We start from the raw sequence: 21,487 nt of genomic DNA on the forward strand, positions 1-21,487 counted from the left end.
TATTTTCTTGATTAGTTTTATTAAAAAATAGCACATACAATAAAACTGTTGCAGCATAAACATAGGATGATTTCACACCTGCGGGGGTTCCGTGTCCTGCTCTATTTGCGGTACAGGAAAGGGGGATCTCCAAGTCCGAACGGTTCCGTCTTAGGACCATGTGGAACAGCGCCAAACAGACCCCATTGACTATAATGGGGTCCATTCACAAAGTGGAGCCGGGGTGACGTTATGACGTCAGCCCCATTCTGCGTGATTGTGTCTTTGGCGCTGGGTGCCGATGAGTGCCGTCTACCTGTCACTGGAGAAGTGACAGAAATGAGTGTAATATTCCCTGCTTAGTTACATTCTGGGAAAGTCAGATTTTTCTATTTTACAGAACTAAGCAATGTCAATTGTAAAGACTACACTTGCTAGAATGTGATTCCTCATAGCAAGCACTGTGACGCTAAGCAAGCAAGGATGCTGGGAAATGTGAACAGGGGACCATGCAAAATGTTAAATTCAGCACCGTAATACAGATTATAACTAGAGATGAGCGAACGTACTTGGTAAGTTCAATTTCGCAATCGAGCACCGCGATTTTCGAGTACTTCACTACTCGGGTGAAAAGATTCGGGGGTCGCCGGGGGCGGGGCATGGCGTGGTGGAGCGGGGGGTAGCAGCGCAGAACAGGGGGGAGCTCTCTCTCTCTCCCTCTCCCTCCCACTCCCCTCTGCAACCCCCCGCTAAACCACGACGCCCCCCGAATCTTTTCACCCGAGTAGGGAAGTACTCGAAAATCGCGGTGCTCGATTGCGAAATTGGCCTTACCGAGTACGTTCGCTCATCTCTAATTATAACTCAAGTACAATGCAATCACTGGATTCCTAATCATTGTTATAAAGACCTGGATAAAGGGTCTGACATTGATTTGAAGGAATGCTGCTATCCACTAGGTGGCGCTGCAGAGGTATTGTTCTATCTTCCTTATTTGCAGTGCAAGACAAGTAATGGAATGGAATGACAAAGTGACCCAACTTTTCATGATTATTAAATCCAAACTTAAAAAGTGAAACCATGTCCAAAGGATATAAGACGCTTAGCATGTTTGCACCAGTTTTTGATAATACAAAATACTGCAGATATATTCAAGTTCACAGTAAGCTTCCAATCCACAGAGCCCGATCTATTGTATATATATACCCCTAGACTCCCACTGAAGCCTGTTCTGTCTGCATGGATAAACCCCATTAGTTGCTTTAGTTGATGTATTGTCAGCAATAAACAAGTGATTTATAATGAATCATTGCTGCTGGTGCTATAATAGCTGCAAGAAATGCAGAAGATACAGCAATGCAATACACAGCCAGAACACATAAATAGTCATATTCCTACATATCGACTCTACAACATGAGAGATTATTCACAGTTTCCCAATCATTTACTGTATTCCAGACATAGCACTATCTCTACAATGCCATGTAAATTTTCTGCTCACCATTGTCTTTTTGTGCCACATTCTGTATCTTTTAGGTTTCTGTAGAGATAAGGCAGAAAACATCCATAGAATGAAATGAAAATGTCATATTTTCTGGGAAAAAGGCACATTTTAATCAGTTTATCTATTCATGCAAATACACATCAATCATTCTTCACTATGAAGGCTTTATATATGCAGATGATGGTTAGGAATTGTAACGTTCTAATTAGCATTCTGCAAATTATACAGTATTTGTTAAATAAAGCCTCCACAATTGCATTGCCTTCTCTTTGCCATACATGCTATTTACCTTTTTTTCTGTTTTCCCGTATTTTGTTTTAACTGTGCAAATGGCAAAATCCACTACTGTTGCCTGAAAACAACCGATTGCTATTGACTGATCTGTCCTTCCTATAATGTGTCACTACCTAGGACGTTTGAGCACATAATGGTGTCATGCTGAACATATACTCAATATACCTTCAAGAGGGTGTAGAAACAAAACCCCTAGCCTAGAGAATAAAAAGTTATGCCTGTGAATAAAAGTCTTTCCTAGTCGGACCTGTTTGTGTAGCTGCCGAAGCTTCCTTATTACTTCACCACACACTGAGGAAGCTATTAGAGTACAGTATTACCTTTCTACTTCATTTAGATTAACAGGGGTATAGATTTAAATTTGTAAAGAAGTATTTAGAAATGTAATGCCACTAGAGATGAGCGAGCATACTCGCTAAGGGCAATTGCTCGATCGAGCATTGAGTACCTGCTCGGGAGCAAAGATTTGGCTGCCGGCGGCAGGCATGAAGCGGCGGGGGAGAGCGGAGAGGAAAGGAGGGGAGATCTCTCTCTCCCTCTCTCCCCCCTGGCTCCCCCTGCTCATGGCCGCAACTCACCTCTCACCCGCGCCGGCAGCCGAACCTTTTCTTCCGAGCGGGGAGATACTAGCTAAGGACAATGCTCGATCGAGTAATTGTCCTTAGCGAGTATGCTCGCTCATCTCTAAATGCCACCTTATGAACAGATGCAGCAATGCTTAACTTGATTGTGATAACTTAACGCTCCATGACATAAAGTTATGTCATAGGTGGTCAATCCCTCTCCATACAATGCGGGTGTCAGCTATCTTTGATCAGAGTTTGTGGCAACCCACAATCTCATCACCTATCATCACCTTCTGAAGGCTCAGAGGGCTGCCATTGCAAATTGCCTATGTAGCTATGCCTGTGGCGCGGCTTGATAAACTGCCCATCAGATCACAAGCTCATGTGCGCTATGGGGGCTAAAATAAACTATAAAATGAGTAAAACTAGTTTTATTTATTATTAAAAAATAAAAGGTAATAAAAGTTTAGAAAAAAACTTTTCCCATATTTATAATGAAAAAAACAAAAAAACAAACATATTTGATGTTGCCACATCCATAAAAGTCAGTCACGATTTTTGTGCACTTTTTGCCTGATACGAGAATCAGTTAAAAAACAGATTAGTAAAGCCAATGATTTACAATGCTTTCTTTCCCATTAGCAATATTTTCACTCATGCGATTTTGCGAGAGCACAAAATCGCGGTATGTTCTATCTTTCTGTGTTTTGCCATTTTTTATTGCCCGTGTTTCTCTATGGAGCCTTCTTTTTATCATATCGCAATGCAACAAACTTGTGCTATAATGCGATGTGATTTTAACATTACAAAGTTCCATTGACTGTTGTGATAAATAATTCTGCATTTGTATTGTGCGATTTTATCGCGGACACCAGCGAAGCGATGTGAGGTTATTCTGAAAAAAAAGCATCGCTGATGCTCAGAAAACTCGAGAACAAAGATGCGATTTTCTCGCTGCAAAATCGCAATCGCCCGTGTAAAACTAGCCTAAGGGTTAAGCCATTTAAAAGTTATTGTCATCTGAGCAAAATTAGTCGAATGTAAAGTTACTGAAAGGGCAAATACAATATGGTACAAAAAGTTATAATGCATTGAAAGTCAAGTTAAACTTTGTTACACCTGTAGCACCATATTATTTTACTGTTGACAAACCCTTTAAAGGAGATGTCCCGCGCCGAAACGGTTTTTTTTTTTTTTAAACCCCCCCCCCCGTTCGGCGCGAGACAACCCCGATGCAGGGGTTAAAAAAACCACCCGCACAGCGCTTACCTGAATCCCGGCGGTCCGGCGTCTTCATACTCACCTGCTGAAGATGGCCGCCGGGATCCTCTGTCTTCATGGACCGCAGGGCTTCTGTGCGGTCCATTGCCGATTCCAGCCTCCTGATTGGCTGGAATCGGCACGTGACGGGGCGGAGCTACACGGAGCTACACGGAGCCCCATAGAGAAGAGGAGAAGACCCGGACTGCGCAAGCGCGGCTAATTTGGCCATCGGAGGGCGAAAATTAGTCGGCACCATGGAGACGAGGACGCCAGCAACGGAGCAGGTAAGTATAAAACTTTTTATAACTTCTGTATGGCTCATAATTAATGCACAATGTACATTACAAAGTGCATTATTATGGCCATGCAGAAGTGTATAGACCCACTTGCTGCCTCGGGACATCTCCTTTAATGCTACTCAATGCAGACCGGTTTATCAGTATCTCAGTATCAGTATTTGGGTAGTCATGTGTTAATGAACATCTGGCATTTATGTGTTAATGAGACAAGCTCTTCTGTGTATACACACAAGCCATAATATGATCTGTTAGTAGTTAAGCCCCATTTACACTGATAGATGATCGCTCAAAAGTCGCTCAAACGATTGTTTGAGTGACAGTTTTGAGCGATCCATCTTTGCATACTTTATAGTAGTTAAGTAGCTATTATAGAATATGCAAGCGGAGCGGGATACCTCAGCAGCTGCTAATAGAACAATACAGTTGTTCTGCATAAACAAACAGCTGTATTCTTCTCTACTCTCACTGCCAGTGTCCCAGCTGTGAATTCACAGCAGGACATAGGCACAGAGAATCTTATCAGCACAGCTGGCTGTGATAAGAGCCTGCTCCACTGATAACAGCTGATTGCTAAATTCTATCAAGCTACAATTCAGCGATCAAGGGCTCCTGCACGAAAGGGCCTTAAAGCCTGTTTGTGGATAGATTCCAGATAACTAAAATATAAGTAAAAACCACAAAGAGGGTAATCAGATGGGCGTTCTTTGCTGCGCATGTTTTATGCGTTTGCGATTCGCATCTATATAGAACCAATGCTTTTCAATGCGGGGGGCGTCGGGGGAGAGCGGAGGGCGGGGGGGGGAGAGTGAGAGAGATCTCTCTCTCCCCTCCGCTCACCCCCGCCGGCCGCTGTTCACCCCCGAACACGCTCGAAAGAGAAGGCAGTCACCAGAGATGAGCGAGGCTCGCTCAAGTAACTGACCTTACCGAGCGTGCTTGCTCATCTCTACTTGCGAATAAATGCATGTAAAAAACGCCCATCTGACTGAGCCCTTATAGTGAAAAGTTAGGCTCACACTATGGCGGGAAAACTACCATCTGAAAAATCGCCTAAAATAGTAGCTCAGGTGAGTTGTTAGGGTATGAGCAGTTGTTTGTGTTCTTTCACACTGAATGATTTGTTCAGTTTTGTGGGAGAGACGGGGAGGGACTCTCCCAGCAAAGTCGTTGACTAGTCATATAAAAAGCGAGAATTCAACCAGCGACTATTTTTTGGTTTACTGAAACAAATTCTCGTTCGTCACCCTATTGGTTGCTTTGTTTACACAGAACAACTATTGCTTCTATTCACTCTATTAAGCTTCTGTTTGAATGGTAGTAATAGACCCTGTATGTATATCTTAGCAGCTCCGCTTCTTAATATGCAGTTCTACTTTTAAAATATGCCCTCCATGCTATACTGTCACCATCCCAACAGAGAAGAAATCAGAAAAACAATCCCTTTTATTAACAGCCTGCAATCCTATCCTCAACCTCACACAAAACTCTCTACAGCAGTTGTTACAATTCATGTTTTTAGTGCAATTGTAATCGCTATTTATTAGTTCTCTTTCACCTAGGCTGTATTTATGCATGCCATTTTGATGTTGCTTTCACTGTGATTTTCATACATATTTATTCTTAAAACCGTAATAAATATTTTACTGTAATTTCAAATAAAAGAAACCATCAAAAATTGCTACAAAAACCATAGCAAAACAGCATACTGTACATAAATACAGCGTAGGGCCGCTCTCACACATGTGCTTTCTTCACTGTTTAAGGCCGAATGCAGATTGCCGGGTCAGATTCCGACTGCGAGATTCTCGGAGATTCACGGAATGTGACCTGTGCCCCTGCAGTGACCTACGGCTTACCTGTCCAGCGTCCGGATGTGCCGGCTGACGCACAGCTGCACATGCACAGTGCTGAGCTGGCGCATCAGCGATGACGCGACCATGCGAGCCTGTACGAGGCTCGCACTGAAATAGGACATGCCGCAATTTACATCCCGCGAGCGGAATATCGCAGTTGATTTCCACTAGTGGGCATGGAAATGTATTTTTCAATGCATATACTATGGGGCTGCATTCGCTGCGGGATCCGGAGCTCCGGATCCCACAGTGCAAATACCCCTGTGTGCATTGGGCCTTCTGCTGCGTTTTAAACACAGCACTAAATGCTGTCAAATGCCACTATTGATTTCAATGGCGCTTCTTAGACAAGCGCTAAATGCATTTTTCGAGCGCTGTCTGTTCTATTTTCAGGCGTTTCAGCATTTTTAAATGTGATGCGTCGCCCATCGATATGAACAGGGTGCAGTTTTAGCGCTGCTGAAAACGTGGTGGAACGTGGTTTCAGCGTTTTTAAAGGCAGGTTGCTATGCCACCAAGAATGAAAAAAATTTCCAGGAAGTTGTCAGCGGCTCCTCATCTCTAGCTTCTCACAGGAGGAGATAAAGCCAGTGCAGAGATAATACAGGAGAAGCATGCCTCGCCTAGATATGTTTCATAGCCCTCATGTAGGAGAAGCCAGCTATTTGGAATACAAAGTCCCCTCTCTACAAGAATCGCAGCGCAAAAAAGCAGGCATGGGAAAATTTGTCTGCAGAACTGCACCTGGCTGTGTAGCCGACTGCGACCATTAAGGCAAAAAAGGACCTTTAAGTCCACTATGTCTCTTGATATGTGTAGCGCATCAAATGCTTTTATTGTTTGTGCCTCGGGATCTGGGACTAAGCACCTCAATATTGTAGCGACACGGCCCCACTGCTAGAGTGCTAAAGGGGAACGGGTTGCCATAGTTGTCCAGCGATGTGAGTCAGGCCTCCTTCAGACAACCATATTTGTGCAGATATTTCTACATGTAAAAAAGTTGCACGTATAACGTGACTAAGTGATGCATTTGATTTCAATTGCATCATTCAGGCGAACCAGCAGACGTTCCTCAGCACGGATACACTGACACATGTGCGTGTCCCTGTACATCAGTCCGCACAATCTCCAGCAGGTGGACACCGACATACGGCTGAAGGCTATAAACTTACCTGGGTGCTGATGCAAATTGCAGTAGAGACTTGCAAAGTGGCCTTTTTGGCGTCGCTGTGACACCAGAGCATGAACCAATAACTTTGGCTTCTTCCTCCTGGGGTCTTTCTCCAGTATCGGACAGGACAGTATACTGGGATCAGCCACAACCCCGGCCAGCAGCATGAAGACATCCTCTGAAGACCACCGCTAGCACTCAACTAAGCTCACTTGTGCGCTCATCTGACTGTGGACTGATTACAAACTGAAGCAGAACTGATGCATGCATGCAAATACCTTTTTGGGGTAGAGTAGCTGATTTGACATGCAGGTCATTTCACCCTTCTTAAGTATCACTCTGGAAGATCTGCCAGAGCACTTCCTCCAAACCAGCACAATGCACACAATACACACTCCTGGCTGGTGGGTGGTGGCTGGGCTTCTCCCTCCCCTTCTTCCCTGGGCGTCTCTTCCTTTCTCTCCCTCTTCCTGTCCCTCTGAAGTCACCTATTGTTTTGCTTTGCAGTGTAGTGATAAAATAGATCCTTCCAAAACAGAAGAAAAACAGAAGCCGTAGTTTGCTTTCCTCTGTCATTGACTATAATGCAAAAAACAAAATGGAAAGGTGCTTTCTAGGTTTTTTTTTGGACTGGAATAATAACTCTGCAAGCTACCCTTTTTTTCCTTTCACGAAACCTATAAAACAAATGGAACGGAGCCAAACAGATGCAAAAAAATGTTTTGCTCTCTATAGGTCCAAAACAGAAAACAAAGACTGAAGGACAGGCACAGATGTGAAACCACCCATAGGCCTCGTTCAGATGGGCATGCATTTGCACGCATGTATGTGCACACAAATCCGCGCGTCCACGGTTGTGCCAAAACTCCGGTGAATGCAGGTACGTGCCCATTGCCTTCAATGGGGCCACCGCTACTGCTGGCAGCCCCATTGAAAGCAATGGGCTGCGAACACCCCTGCAGTGATTTTCGGGGAAGGGCTTTAAATATAAGCCCTTCCCTGAAAATCATCCCTGGCTTGTGTAAAAAATAACAAAATATATACTCACCTTTCTGCCACTGTCATGGCTCAAGCGCATCTAGCTGGTTGATCTCACGGCAGTGTAGTAAAGTTCTTTCAGTAGGTGGGAATTTAAAATCTCCACCTGCTGAAAGGGCTGTATCTGATTAAATGGAATGAATGGGCGAGCGCTGCCTGTGATTGGTTGAGCACTGTGACCAATCACTGGCAGCGCTCAGCTGTGATTCAATGACTGGCTGAGCGCTGCCTGTGATTGGTTGAGTGCTCAGCCAATCAGATACAGCCCTTTTAGCAGGTGGGGATTTAAAATCCCCGCCTGCTGAAAGAACTTTTCTACGCTGCCGGGGACCAAGCAAAGAAGACACGCCGAGCCCTGACAGCAGCGGACAGGTGAGTATATATTGCGATGCTCTGCCACAGCTGTTACAGTATTCAGTGACAAGGGGACTCCCCGCGGGAAATATTGATGCGCAGCACGGACCTATGCATGCACGCTTGTCCTATGTTTTGGAGGTACGGTCATTTGCACGCCTGTAAAACACAGACATGTGAACACAGCATAGGAAAACAATGGTTCTAATAGGCGCGTGGTTATGTGTGCATGATTATACGCAAATAAACACGCTTGTCTGAATGAGCCCTTACGGATATATTATATTTTGGTGTCTTGGGTGCAGATGCAGGTTTAAAAATAGTTAGAATCCTTGGAAGACTAATGAAAGGATCCATTGATTAACATACCAAACTCTAAAAAATTTGGATATTGTCTTCTCTGGCCATCAGTCCGCGGACTGGAGCTACTAAGTCACAGAACAACTTTCACTATTAAATGAAGATGTTCCCCTGTGACAGGCTTTTATTACAGCAGACACCATGCACCTCACTAGGATATAGATATAAAAGCGTAAGACATACCATAGAATATATGCAGATCGAATTAAGAAAAAAGGCAACCAAAATGTGTTCCACAAAGGCTCGATCTCTCAGCACAGCTAAATAACCCCTGGAATGTCAGAACTAAATCAGATGTCATTAAAAGAAACATTCCGTTTCCAGAATGCTAGAAACACTACTAGCAACAATAACGAATCAGTGGCCTATGCGGTTATTTAGCCATTTGTCCCAGCACTGGATTATGAAGGCGGTAAGCTGTTCAGTGCTTCAGGTGCACCGAGATACGCTTCTACTTTATAGGGATGCCTGAAGAGCAGCCATACATCATGCTGACTTGCAGCCTATTATTTACGCTTGTACTCTAGACGATGCTGGCTCTGCAGCACTGTGGATACATCAGATAGATAAGCTAGAAACACGTTCGGGGATATTTATAAAACACCTTTTAGAGTCTAACTATTAGCATATGTAGCTCCTAGCACAGCCAAGAAGACAGGAGATCTACTCTACACATGCTGAACGAAGGGGAAGTTTTATCAGAGAAGTGTATCATATAGTAGAGTGTTGCATTTCATTTGGATTGTGTAACTGTACAATTTTACCATTTAGATTTAAAGGGATTGTACCAAGATTGCAAGTTATCCCCTATCCATAGTCTTTTACTGCTGGGGGTGCAGTAACCCTACTGTGAGGAGGATGGGGGAGATAAAATCCCTGATCTCAAGATTGGTGGGTGTTTTCGTGAGATCCCCAGTGATCAGCAAGTTATCCCTATCCTATAGATATCAAAAGGGTTTCGTTTCGTGCCATTATGCGTCCGTGATCGTCACGGACACATAACAGGACTAAAACGTGCCCATCTGAAGAAGCCCTTAATCTGAGTCTCTCGTATCTGAGAGACCTTCTCCTCTGTGCAAAATACACCAAATATGTTTAAGCGCTGGAACCAAAATTTCTGAAGCACACAAACAGAAAGCTCATAGGCGTACTTTATGATAACGTGCTACTTCTAGAAATACAGTCAGCATTCTGCAGCTATTATTATACTAGGATAACACAATAGTTACCAGCCCACTGTGCTTTCCTTGAATTGATCACATCTGAGACTATGCTCGGACTGAAGCTCCATGTTGGCAATAGTTAGAACAGCAAAAACTGAAAAAAATGCCCAGCACTTATCCAAAAAATAATAATAGCCCATAGCTGTTAGATCCCCAGTGAGATGGTTTGAAACGCATAAGCAGTTTCATGAGGATGTGATTTTTTTGTAACTGATTTTTAACTGATGGAATAAACTTTGTAGCTTTTATTATTTTTGGATGAGCGCCGGACATCTTTTCCATTTTTGCTTTATTATTAAACTAGATATGACAACGTTTTTTAGTCTTTTTTCCCCCTCTACACCTGTAAAATGACAGTACGAATCAAAGTACTTGTGGCAGCCTGTACTCCGTACTGTGCTGTAAAGGTTTTCAGTTCATTAACAAGTTTAATGCAATTCACACAAGCGAAAGGCAGTGCATCAAATTACACAGTGCATTCAGGAGTCGGAAGGAACTTGAGGAATGCAGATTCATTAAATTTGCTGGAACTATAGAATAAAATACAACGATTTTATTTCTATTATTTTCTACATTCACTATCAATTTACAGCCAAGTTTATGAACAGGTTCCAATCCATTTAATAGAATGCACTGTCAGTTTCAAATCAGTTTCAGCATCTACTGCAGGTAAGCAAATTGGGCTAAAAGTAGAAAAGCCGCCTCTCACAAGTCAATGTCAATTACAATTTCGTTCCATTGTCAATAGCAAGCGCACACATTCTCTCAGCACTAGCCTTATTATGCCTCATCATTCATTGTGCTGAATGCTGCTTTCCAGAATACACACTTTATTAAACCACGTGAATGATGATTTCAGCCTTAATTTTATAGAGCATTCACACCAGCATTGTATAAATTCATGACAGTAAATTATGACTCCACTGTTAAGGAACACTACAAGTTGGAAATGTCACAGTATATGCACTTTCATTAAAGCAATAAAATGGCATGTACTTAACATAGGAAAGCATTCTGACTATATGACTAATTGACAACTCCAGACAAAACTACCGAGGTCAGCTTACTATAAGGAATGTAGGCCATTCAAAAATATTCAGCAGCAAAGGACAAGAAGCAACTACAGTATTACATGTTTTGTTAAATGTCTTAGCTATACAAAAGACAGGCTGTTTGCCACCTAGCATACTGTATGTCATGTGCCGAACATAATAGATGTAAAACCCACACAACTGACCCACAAGGATAAAAAAAAAAATCTTGTTATTTGTATAGCGGTAACTTATTCCACAGCGCTTTCAGGTAATTTATTTATCCCCACCACCACCACCAAGCTGGGTACTCCTTTTACCAAAGTCAGAAGGATGGAAAGCTGAGTCAACCTTGAGCCGGCTACTTGAACTACATAGGGATTGAATTCACAACCTTCAGGTCATGAGCGAGAGCTTAGGACTGCATTTCTGCTGCCTTAACACTCTGCACCATACGAAGCTTGAATCAAAAGACTTTGTGAAAAAAAAGTATCCGTAAAATAGTTAAGAAACTTCCAAAAAATATCATAGAGTACTATATTTAGAGAGAAAAGACTGAATTTTAGAGGAAAATAAAGAACTTTTCCTTGGGCAAAGGAATTTTGATTTCCTCTAACACATCGGATTCCAGCTTGACTCCACATATGAATATTTCACAGTCCATTAATATGACTGCATGAATGGAAGCTAATGTTGTCTTTTCGATGTCTATTTTTATACCTGTGTGCTCAAGGCAGCAATTTCATATATGGTCTAGAAGTAGAAAATAGATTTTGGGTAATCCAGCTAACTCAAAAGATTAAAGCAAATATGCATATTATTGAGGAGTGTTCACAACTTCTCTGTACAGTTGTACAAACCTGGAATATTTCATATTATTAGTGATTATACCTACTAAAAACATACTGGGGGGATATTTAGAGGAACCTGCAGGTTTGACATTCTTATAAATGAGCTCTGTATTATACCATAAAATATTACTTTTAGGTCTTCAAATACATTCTTTGTAAAAAATAAAAAAAATCCAGCATCCAGAAGAAGTTGTCGTTTTGCTGCAAAACTCGTCATGCAGTTACATCTCAGGTAGATGTGCAAATGATTAGACTTGTGGTGTGATTAGATGAATTGTTTTACCACCTGAGGCCCTAAAAGTAAACCTGGGCCTATAAAAAAGCTCTCAGAGGCTACTTGTGTGTAGTGGACATCTTTTTCCAATTGTGTAGAGCTTGTTGGCCACTAGGCATGGCTCTAGAATGCAACTAAAGAGGTTTCGCCCAGTTAACAGAGAGGGGGCACTTCATTAGGATGCAAGAAGCAGAATGGCTGTATCGACAAACTCCCCGCTACCTGGGCAATTCTAACCAGACTGTTAGGACATGTTGGAACCTGTGGAAGCGTGAAGGCACACACAAGGGCACCGGGCTCAGAACGCCATCAAGAGACCATCAGTAGAGAGGATTGTCTGATCATTCAACAAGAACGAGCAGCTCCAACTGTTTTGTTGACTGTCATCCAGAGACAGGTGGCACCATCATTACAGGCCCCTGTATTTTTTGGAACACACAAAACAAGTTCGGAGAGCGCCACAGGGTTCCACCAGCAGTTACACGCTGCACATATCCAATCCTCGGAAACCAAGGAGAGCTGCAGAAACAATAAGGGGGATTCTCAATACAGAGAGTCTCCCCCCAAAGAGATATATGCAAAATACTGTTAGAAAATAAGTTATTCTGCGCTTCAAGATTATGCAGCAGTGACCAAAAATAATTGTCCAGGAAGAAAGATATAGGTATAAAAACGGCACTTACTCAGAAGGAGGGGGGTATGACACTTCTAGGAGGGGGCTTTTGCTGGTCATACCCCCCTCCTCCTGAGTAAGTGCCGTTTTTATACCTATATCTTTCTTCCTGGACAATTATTTTTGGTCACTGCTGCATAATCTTGAAGTGCAAAATAACTTTTTTTCTAAGAGTATTTTGCCTGTATTTGTTGGAACCATTTCCAGCACTTAGCTGAAGGACATTTGGTCTCACAGCGCCCATTATGTGTACTGTCTTTGACACCCCCCACCATCACCTTCATTTGCAGTGGTGTCATGAACAATGAAACTAGACTGCAATGGATTTGAACTGAGTTGTCTTCAGCAACGAATCTAGTTTTAGTTTGGGCACCGCCGAAGGCCGTATTCATGTCTGGAGACCTAGGGGTGAGCGCCTCAATCCTGCCTTTGCTATGGAGTGGCACACTGCCCACACTGCTGGTGTGATGGCCTGGGGTCCATTGCATACAGCAGTCGGTCACCCCAATAGTGGTAGAAGGGACAATGACAGCTCAGCGATATGTTGAGGACATCCTGCAGCCACATGTGTTCCTCTCATGGCGGCTTCCGAAAGGCATTTCCCAGCAGGATAATGCTCGGCCGGACACAGCAAGGGGGTCACAGGAATGTCTCCACAACATTGTCACACTTCCATGGCTGCCTGGTCACCAGATGTATCGCCAATAGAACATGTATGGGACCATCTAGGTTTCAGTATGTTTTGTTCAATAACCCGTTCCATTTAATAATAATCATTTAGCATACAGTATGTTTTCACCTTTCATCTTGTAGTATATATTTTCTTGCAGTAGATTTTTAGGTAAAATAAAACATACCGTATCCTCAACTTTATGGCCTAAATGTGGTGTAAACAGCATGCGCAGAAGCCCTGTGCGGCGCGAGCACGCCGGAGCGGCCCCTTCAGCGCAAGCGCGTCTAATCCAGGGAGAAGGCAGCTTTGGTCGGCGCCATGGAGACGGGGACGCCAGCACCGGAGGGGGTAAGTGTATAACTTCTGTATGGCCAATATTTAATGCACGATGTATATTACAAAGTGCATTAATATGGCCATACAGAAGTGCTTAACCCCACTTGCTATCGCGGGACAACCCCTTTAAGGCAAAGGCATGTGCATAAAGCCTTATGATGACACATTAAGATCACTATAGTCTCACATTACAGAGTGCCTGCCACAATCTGTATGCTGTCATATCATGCCGACGCACAACCATCTTCTCTATAATACTGCATGCAGTGGAACATTTAGGCTCCCTGCACATAGCAGAGCTGGATCTTGCAGGTGGGAACCCGCAGCAGAATCTGACCCTGGCAGCAGCGGCATCCGTGCATACCTGTCTTTCTTTCTCTTTTGTACTGCGGATGATCTGCACGGCTCACCATCTGACATGTGCAGTGCAGAATTTTTTTAAACTCCTGCTTTTCCCGTGTCATCGCCAGGCCACTGGTCATACGGCTTCCAGTAATTTCAATGGAAGCTGTCCATGCGGAATCCGCTCAAAAATAGAGCATGCTGCGATTTTCCGCCACAAGAGGAAACCGCAATTGGTTTTCGCTCGTGTGCAGGAAGAATCACTTTTCCATAGCATGCTATGGGCGGTACTTGCTGCGAAACTCGGAGGCTGAAACCCGCCCTGGATTCCGCAGTGCAAATCCACATGTGTGCAGGCGGCCTTAGTGATCTTTTATTCTCACGGATTCTGTAGGAATCTGTGGGGAACAAAACCTCTAAGGCTTCATTCACATAGAGTTTAAGGTTTGGTCCTGGTTTGCGTCCCAGGGTTCTGTCTGGATCAATGAAAGTGGTTGTGAATTTTAACAACAGGGATAAGACATAAGTAGCGTCTGGTAGTGTGATTTAATAGCAGCCGCAGTAAAACAGAATGTACTAAGTCACTAAGGTAAACATTGTGCAGTTCTTCAATGCTAATAGATTTCCTTATGAGAACTGCGACTCCTCAGCGGCTCTAGACACCTGAAAATATCACTAGTAAGATACCTGCAGCCCCGCACTTGCCCTATTGTTACAAGGTCACTGCATAGCTTTGGCTGTCAGGTCCCTTTGGGGTTGCAGCGAAAAACAGAAGGCGATGCTTTCCATTCTTTCCAGCTTTCAGAACCTAGAAACCAGATGCTAGCTGGTCCGCCTCCAGGAATTAAAGAAGCATGCTAGAAAATAACAAAGTCTAACATATTAATAAAATATGATTTTAAGAATAGTGCTGTAGAAGTGAATGCCGGCATTACATGCATCCGTCATATGGGAAATCTACCTTGTTTTATCTCTTTCCATAGTCCAAAGCTCTACGACACAATGCTTTTTTGAAGTGAAGTGTTGATACCTTATTATAGCTTTTACAAAATGGGAGGAGCTCAACTTTAGGGCGTGGCCTAAAACAGCCTATTAAATTTACTATAATTGACGACAGAAACTGGAGTAAATTACAGAAGTATCACTCATTGCAATACAGCCAAAAAAGGTACGCAGGGTCACCGGCCAGGCTCACAGCTGGGATCTGCTGCGGGCCTCCTGCATGCTGAATCTGGTCCGCCTGTGTAAGCCAGGCCTTAATATTGTTTTATTTGATGCCTAATTTTAAAAAATCTTTTTGCGGCATGGATTGGGCTTTCTTATGGTACCAGGACAGGGTCAGTACTTTTTAATATTATGTTTTATATAGAGAAAACTGGGCAGAAACAGAAGCAAGTTCTAACTTTCTTCATTTTTTCTATTTCTTAATTAGTATTATGAATTTGAAAAAACAGATTTATAAACATTTTTTTAATAACAATTCCAAATATGTGTACTCCGATTAACTTATCATCACGTCATTAGCTGGTAATTGGGCTCACTTTACCACTAGGTTTATCACTTTTCATTGCTAAGAGCTGATCATTACAACTTCTGTCACTTCATTAGGGTAGAACTGACAAAGTGCCAGCCCAATCTCTGTACTGGCAGAGGGCTATATAGTAAGATGTGCCACTAAAATGAAGGACGTATATATGTGTCCTAGCTGCACAGTGCATCAACAGTTAGGATGTATATATACACAGATGGTGGACGCGGAGGGGATAGACAGTCTTAAAATATGCCATATTTATCACAGTTGGATGATATATATCATGCTGGATGATATATGTGGCATAACTTTAGACAATTTAGTCTAACTTTAAATGACCTACCCATGGTCATTTAAAGTTGAAATGGAATTAGTTTGTGCCAAAATTTTAGTGCAAGTTATGCCACACGATGCCGCATTTAGGCCATGCCTCCTTTTCAATGAAGTTATACCCCCTTTATCAATGGAGCAAAAAACTACCCAAAAGCATCTAAAACGCATAAGAACTGCTGTGCCAATTTGTGCCAGAAAACTGTTGAATTTTTTACTCTCTTTATACATAATTGCTTGCAAAATTCTCCTTGCTGCTTTGGAAGTAAGCAACAGTTTTCCTTCACTACACAATCGCATTTTACCTAATAGCTTTGATCTCTAAATATCATGTGAGCTCCCAGAATGCATTGCACTGATAGCAGAAAACCAATATGGTTCAGAATAGATTGTGGGATGTCACTTAAGAAAAAAAAAACATTATGTAACTGAAAACCAGAGCAAAGTAAAACAAGTGTCAAAACTTTTTGGATGAAACTGTGAGCGCCTATATGCAAAGGGAAAGGTGACCTCTTCAGGTCTTTTCTTGATTGCAGGTATTACGGGCAAGCAACACCCTCATGAGAACAAACCCATTGAAATCAATGGGTTTGCTTCATCACGTTTTACAGGCATGAGTACCTCTTCTGGGCCTAGGCCCATAAAATAAACTCAGGGCAGGTAGGATTTGGCTATAACAATTTGATCAAAATGTGCACTAAAACCTCATGTTTATCCGCATAGCATATATAGCAGTAATGCAATTCAAAATCCATTTATTCACTGTTATCATTTTCCTTGGCACTTGCAAAATGCCTCTGCACATAAATGGAAATCATGAGACAGTGGCAGATCCATTGCATCATGGATATCAGCGGCATCTGACAGACTCCATTGCCTTAAAGTAAGCGGTACCGAGGTGCCTGTCGCTTTGATAGGAAAAATAGTGTTGCGTGCACCATTATTCTTTCTGGCAAAAACAACTGAATCTTGAAGAGCCTCTGACGCAGATGTGAGCATAGACTTAGAAACCTTTGATAATGGTGCTCAGCACAGATAGAGAATTACCGTATTTTTTGCTTTTATAAGACAGAATTCCGCCCCCCCCCCCCCACAGTGGGGGAAAAAGTCAGTGCCTCCTATAAAGCGAATGTGCCGGAATTCAAGCTGTCTGGCACATTCACATGACCGACCCCTCTCTATAGCAGAGGAGAAGAGTAGTTCTCTTTGTCCTCTGCCACCGGTGTTCACCACCACTGCTGATTGGTGTTGAGCACCGGCGAGAACTGATGCTGCTCCCCCACCTCCACCAATCAGCTTCCTGTCGCCCTACATGAGCGCAACTGTTACAGAGCTCCGCGGCTCCTGCTGTGAAAGAGAAACAAAAGGAGTTATAGTGGTCCTCCGTTGCTCTGTGCTATCCCCTGCACTGTCGTCTAAAGTCCCTGGCAGAGTTCAAACTATTTTTTTCCTATTTTCCTCGTCTTATCATTTGATGCGTCTTATAAAGTGAAAAATACGGTAACTTCTCTAGGTAGCTCAGTAATTAGTGGAGTTGATGCTGGTAGTGCTCCCAACCATGACTCCACGCTGACAAGTTTTGCAAGCTCTGCAGTCTCACATTTTTGGGCGCATCACGGCTGCATCTCAGCCGCTACTCGAGACCCAACCTCATACAGTTGCTGAATCTCAACAAGTAAGAAGTATTTCCAACACTCCATGTATCAGGGCTGAACTACCCTATGGACTTTTGTGTGTAAAGATCCACCCGCAGCAGTTTTCAGGCGCTGGGATGCAGGATGTGCACTCACAGTAAGCCTCAATGTCCACGGCCAGGTTTGATTTGCGGAATCTGTGCAGTTGAAGATCCGCAAATCAAGCTGCCGATAGGGAAGCATGGGCATCTGAAAAAGAATTAAAGCATTCGGATTTGATTTGCGGACCTTTTGCAGCATGCTCCATTTCACATGGAAGCTATCCATCAATTGCTTGGCCGTGCTGCGGGCTCCCACATGTGGAATTCAACCCGCCCATGGACATGAGCCCTAAATGTTCCTCTCAGACCTGTCACATAGGGAGTAACTTTGCTTATATGGGTATATTCATTTTTTTACTGCAACTACCGCAAAACATAAAGAAATGATGTTTCTATTGTCCTATCTTTGTATTTGTAGAATATTGTGATGGAAAATAAAAGTAGAAGAAAGAATAAAGAATTTAGAAATAAAATGATCCTTGCATCACCCATTCCATGTTGAGGCCTCTTCCGGGCTTCAAACGCAGAAATAGCCATTGGCTGCTTCTTACATGTGTTCCCTGCACTGTTGCCTGCTATGAAGCAATGGATATACAGACTTGGGATTAGACAACCACAAATGTGTAAGATAAGAAAAGTATTTATGGGGCTCAGGCTAAAATTCTTAATAGTTTTAAAGTCTTACAATGCCAAATAAACATTATTGGGACAATCTACAGTCACTACATGACCAGTTAACATCCCTCCTGACAATTATATATCACTGTCTAACATTTCAGAATAAACCACCATTGTGGAGGAATCCACTGTAAACTTCATGGAAGCATCCCCGTACCCCCAGATGTGCACTAGCGAGGGCACTGCCCATTGTAATCTATAGAAATACAATATCCTATCTGGATGATGAACACATTGATAAAAAAATAAAAATAAAACCCCCACCTTTCCCCCTTTTCTATGCACAAAAACATCACAAATCTGGTATTGCTGCGCTTGTAATGACCCAGAGAAAAAAGTTCCTATATTATTTAACCACACGATGCACACCATAAAAAACATGGCTAACATAGCTAATTTGACCTATCTCACCCTACAAAAAAAGGGAATAGAAATCAATCAAAATGTCACACGGAACAACAAATGTTACCATTAACCCTTTCCAATTCACTGTCTGACCTCTGAAGACATTATGATTTAAGGCTGTACAGCTCCGATGTTGGATGATATCCGTTGGGGCTCTCTTACTGTATATTGCCAGCCTCTCTGCTGTCTGAGCCTATCCAACGTGTCACCTCATGCAGTACTGGCTTTAGCCAGTAGATAGCGCTGTTGTATAAGAGCAGAAAAAGAATAAGCCCCCTAGGAAAACCAGGATACAAATTGGATGGGAAAGTGTTAAAAAGTACAACTCAACTCGACACGCAAAAACAGAAAAATGTTAGGGGTCTTTGAATGCAGTGGTATAAAAATATTTGTTTCTTTTTTTTTAAAGTATGAAAACGTTGCAAAAAACCCCGTATATAGATGAAGTATTGGTGTAATTGTACCGGCCTTCAGAATGAATTTAATATTCGATTTATACTGCACAGTGAATGCCATTAAAAATAAAAAAACATGCCCGAATTGCAGATTTTGTTAATCTTGCTTCTAGAAAAAAATGGAATAAAAAGTAATCAAAATGTTACACTTTCCCAAAAATGTGTTAGATAAATGAAAACTAGAATTCTGCAAATGCAAGCCCTATAGAGCTCTATCGTTGGAAAAATGAAATTGCTATGGCTCTTGGAATGCAGCAACACAAAGACAAACTTGTGTATTTTTGTGTACAAAAATAGCAAAAAAACTTTGTATGGCCGGAAATGTGCTGAGCCAGAGAATAATGATATCACATTACTTTATGAAAATGAGTACTTATACAATATATTCCCCCTTAAATTATATGTACTATACATTATATGTACCCCAAATAATTATATGTACTATACATTATATGTACCCCAATATGATGCCCTTAAAAAATACAACTTGTCCTACAAAACACAAACCCTCATATGGTTATTGGCGGAAAAAAATAAAAAGTAATAGCTCTAGGAATGCGAAGATGAAAAAAGCTGAAAATTTTGAAGAGGAAACTTCATATCTTTCTTGTAACAGGAAAAAAGGTATACATTGGTCGTGGTGATAAAAGGCTATGACTGATTTGATTCCTGAACAGGACCAGACGCCCGTGGATAAATTAGGGCTCCAATAATTTATTTGCTGATAAGGGGATGAGAAAAACTAGACGCTTCACTGACAAATGGAACATTTGGCTTAACCATTATCCGCGTCCAATTTAAAAACCTATCTCTTCCCCTTAGCCCCCATCCATCAAAACTCCAATGCTCAATATCAATATGGTACTCACTGGTTATTTTTTGTTTCAAATGTTAACAATGTTTCTAATGAAACAATCCGAACAGGTTCCAGAAGAATTTACGCAACAAATTTGCATATACGGACCATTTGTTGTACAAGAATGTATAGTCTATCTTTCGTAATTAATACTAATGTCTGCAACTACAAATATACTCCTATGTTAGGTTATTAAAACCAATAAAAATCATTGAAAAAGAAAAAAGCTGAAAAAATAGTTGATCATTAAGGTGCAAACAGGCTCTGTCACTAAGGGGTTAACATAAAATACTTTTTTTTAAGTTTAGCTTTGTAGAATTAATAGCTGACATCAAATATGAGATTAGCAAAAATATGAAGAATAAATAATACAATTACTTGTCAGTCTTTTAGATCGATGAGGTACTGGCTTCTGATCCTGAGATTTATTCTGATCACCATATTAGGGATCATGACAAAAAATGTTCTCTTAAAAAGAACAGAATTGGCTCTTTCCTCATGGGAGGTTGGTCTTCCTCTGAATCAAACCAGTTGAATAAGTTTAGAGGAGTTGTTGATCCAGTGATAATTCTGTACACCAGATTAGGAAAAAAATGGCTTCTACCTCAATGGAGGTTTTTTTTGCCTTCTTCTGGATCAACATTGGGGGATAACAGGCTATACTACATGCAAATATGTTTTTTTTTTCAGCTTTACACACTCAGGCCTCCTTCACACAGGCGTTTTTCAAAATGCTGCTTCAATCTGCCTGCAATTCTGCAGAAAAGAGCTCTTATAGTTCCTCTAGATAATCAGGCTTTCTTGTCAAAATACTAATAACCACCTGTCCGTGAGTGAGTTACATTCTCTGCCACGATCACATGGCAGTGACGTCATCACGGGTACTAAAACATAAAACATGCAGAGCATGACAGCAGCCGTGTGCTTACAGGCCCTGTGATGATGCCACCATCATGTGATTAGTTACTTGGGCTCTGACCTCCACCCCTGATCACATGATGGTGACGTCGTCACAAGTCCTTCACTTTATTAAAAACCTGCAGAGCCAGGCAACAACCTGTGATGATATCACTGTCCTGTGATTAGTCAACTGTAAGGGAGGGGTCTGGGGTCAAATGGCCAGGGGGTGATCAGTGTGTGCGGGACTCTGCCATGTTGGTTGTGTTCCCTGTTGTATGTGATGAAGAATATATATGTAGCAGAGCTGTATGTGATGTACATGTAGCAGTGCTGTGTGTGTGACATACATGTAGCACAGCTGTGTGGCGCATTGCGCCACCAGAAACACTAGTACTATAGATTCCTAAAAAATAGTTTTCTTTTAAACAGAAAAAACTTTATAACATTATAAAGTCACATGAAATTTAGCGAGCAGGAGACTAATTGGTCTCAATGCCGAGTACTAAACACAAT

General features: G+C 42.1%; 1 protein-coding gene across 4 annotated transcripts in view; it reads right to left on the reverse strand.

Moving 5' to 3' along the window:
* SH3RF3 (SH3 domain containing ring finger 3) overlaps positions 1–21,487 on the reverse strand; it is a 405,318-nt gene that overhangs the window by 266,128 nt on the left and 117,703 nt on the right. Inside the window, exons 1-2 of one of the 4 annotated variants that reach the window (XM_066577455.1) lie at positions 7,208–7,267; positions 1,481–1,519 (exon numbers count right to left, since the gene is read on the reverse strand). The exons of 1 other annotated variant lie outside the window; for it this stretch is intronic. In XM_066577455.1, the coding sequence (XP_066433552.1) occupies positions 1,481–1,519; positions 7,208–7,246 (78 nt within the window). In that variant the 5' untranslated portion in view covers positions 7,247–7,267. Of the gene's footprint in view, positions 1–1,480; positions 1,520–6,930; positions 7,014–7,207; positions 7,268–21,487 lie in introns of those variants that run through there. 2 more of the 4 variants (XM_066577446.1, XM_066577438.1) reach the window with 2 other exon arrangements.

This window comes from Eleutherodactylus coqui, chromosome 1 (assembly GCF_035609145.1).
Source record: "Eleutherodactylus coqui strain aEleCoq1 chromosome 1, aEleCoq1.hap1, whole genome shotgun sequence".
Classification (NCBI taxonomy): Eukaryota; Metazoa; Chordata; class Amphibia; order Anura; family Eleutherodactylidae; genus Eleutherodactylus; species Eleutherodactylus coqui.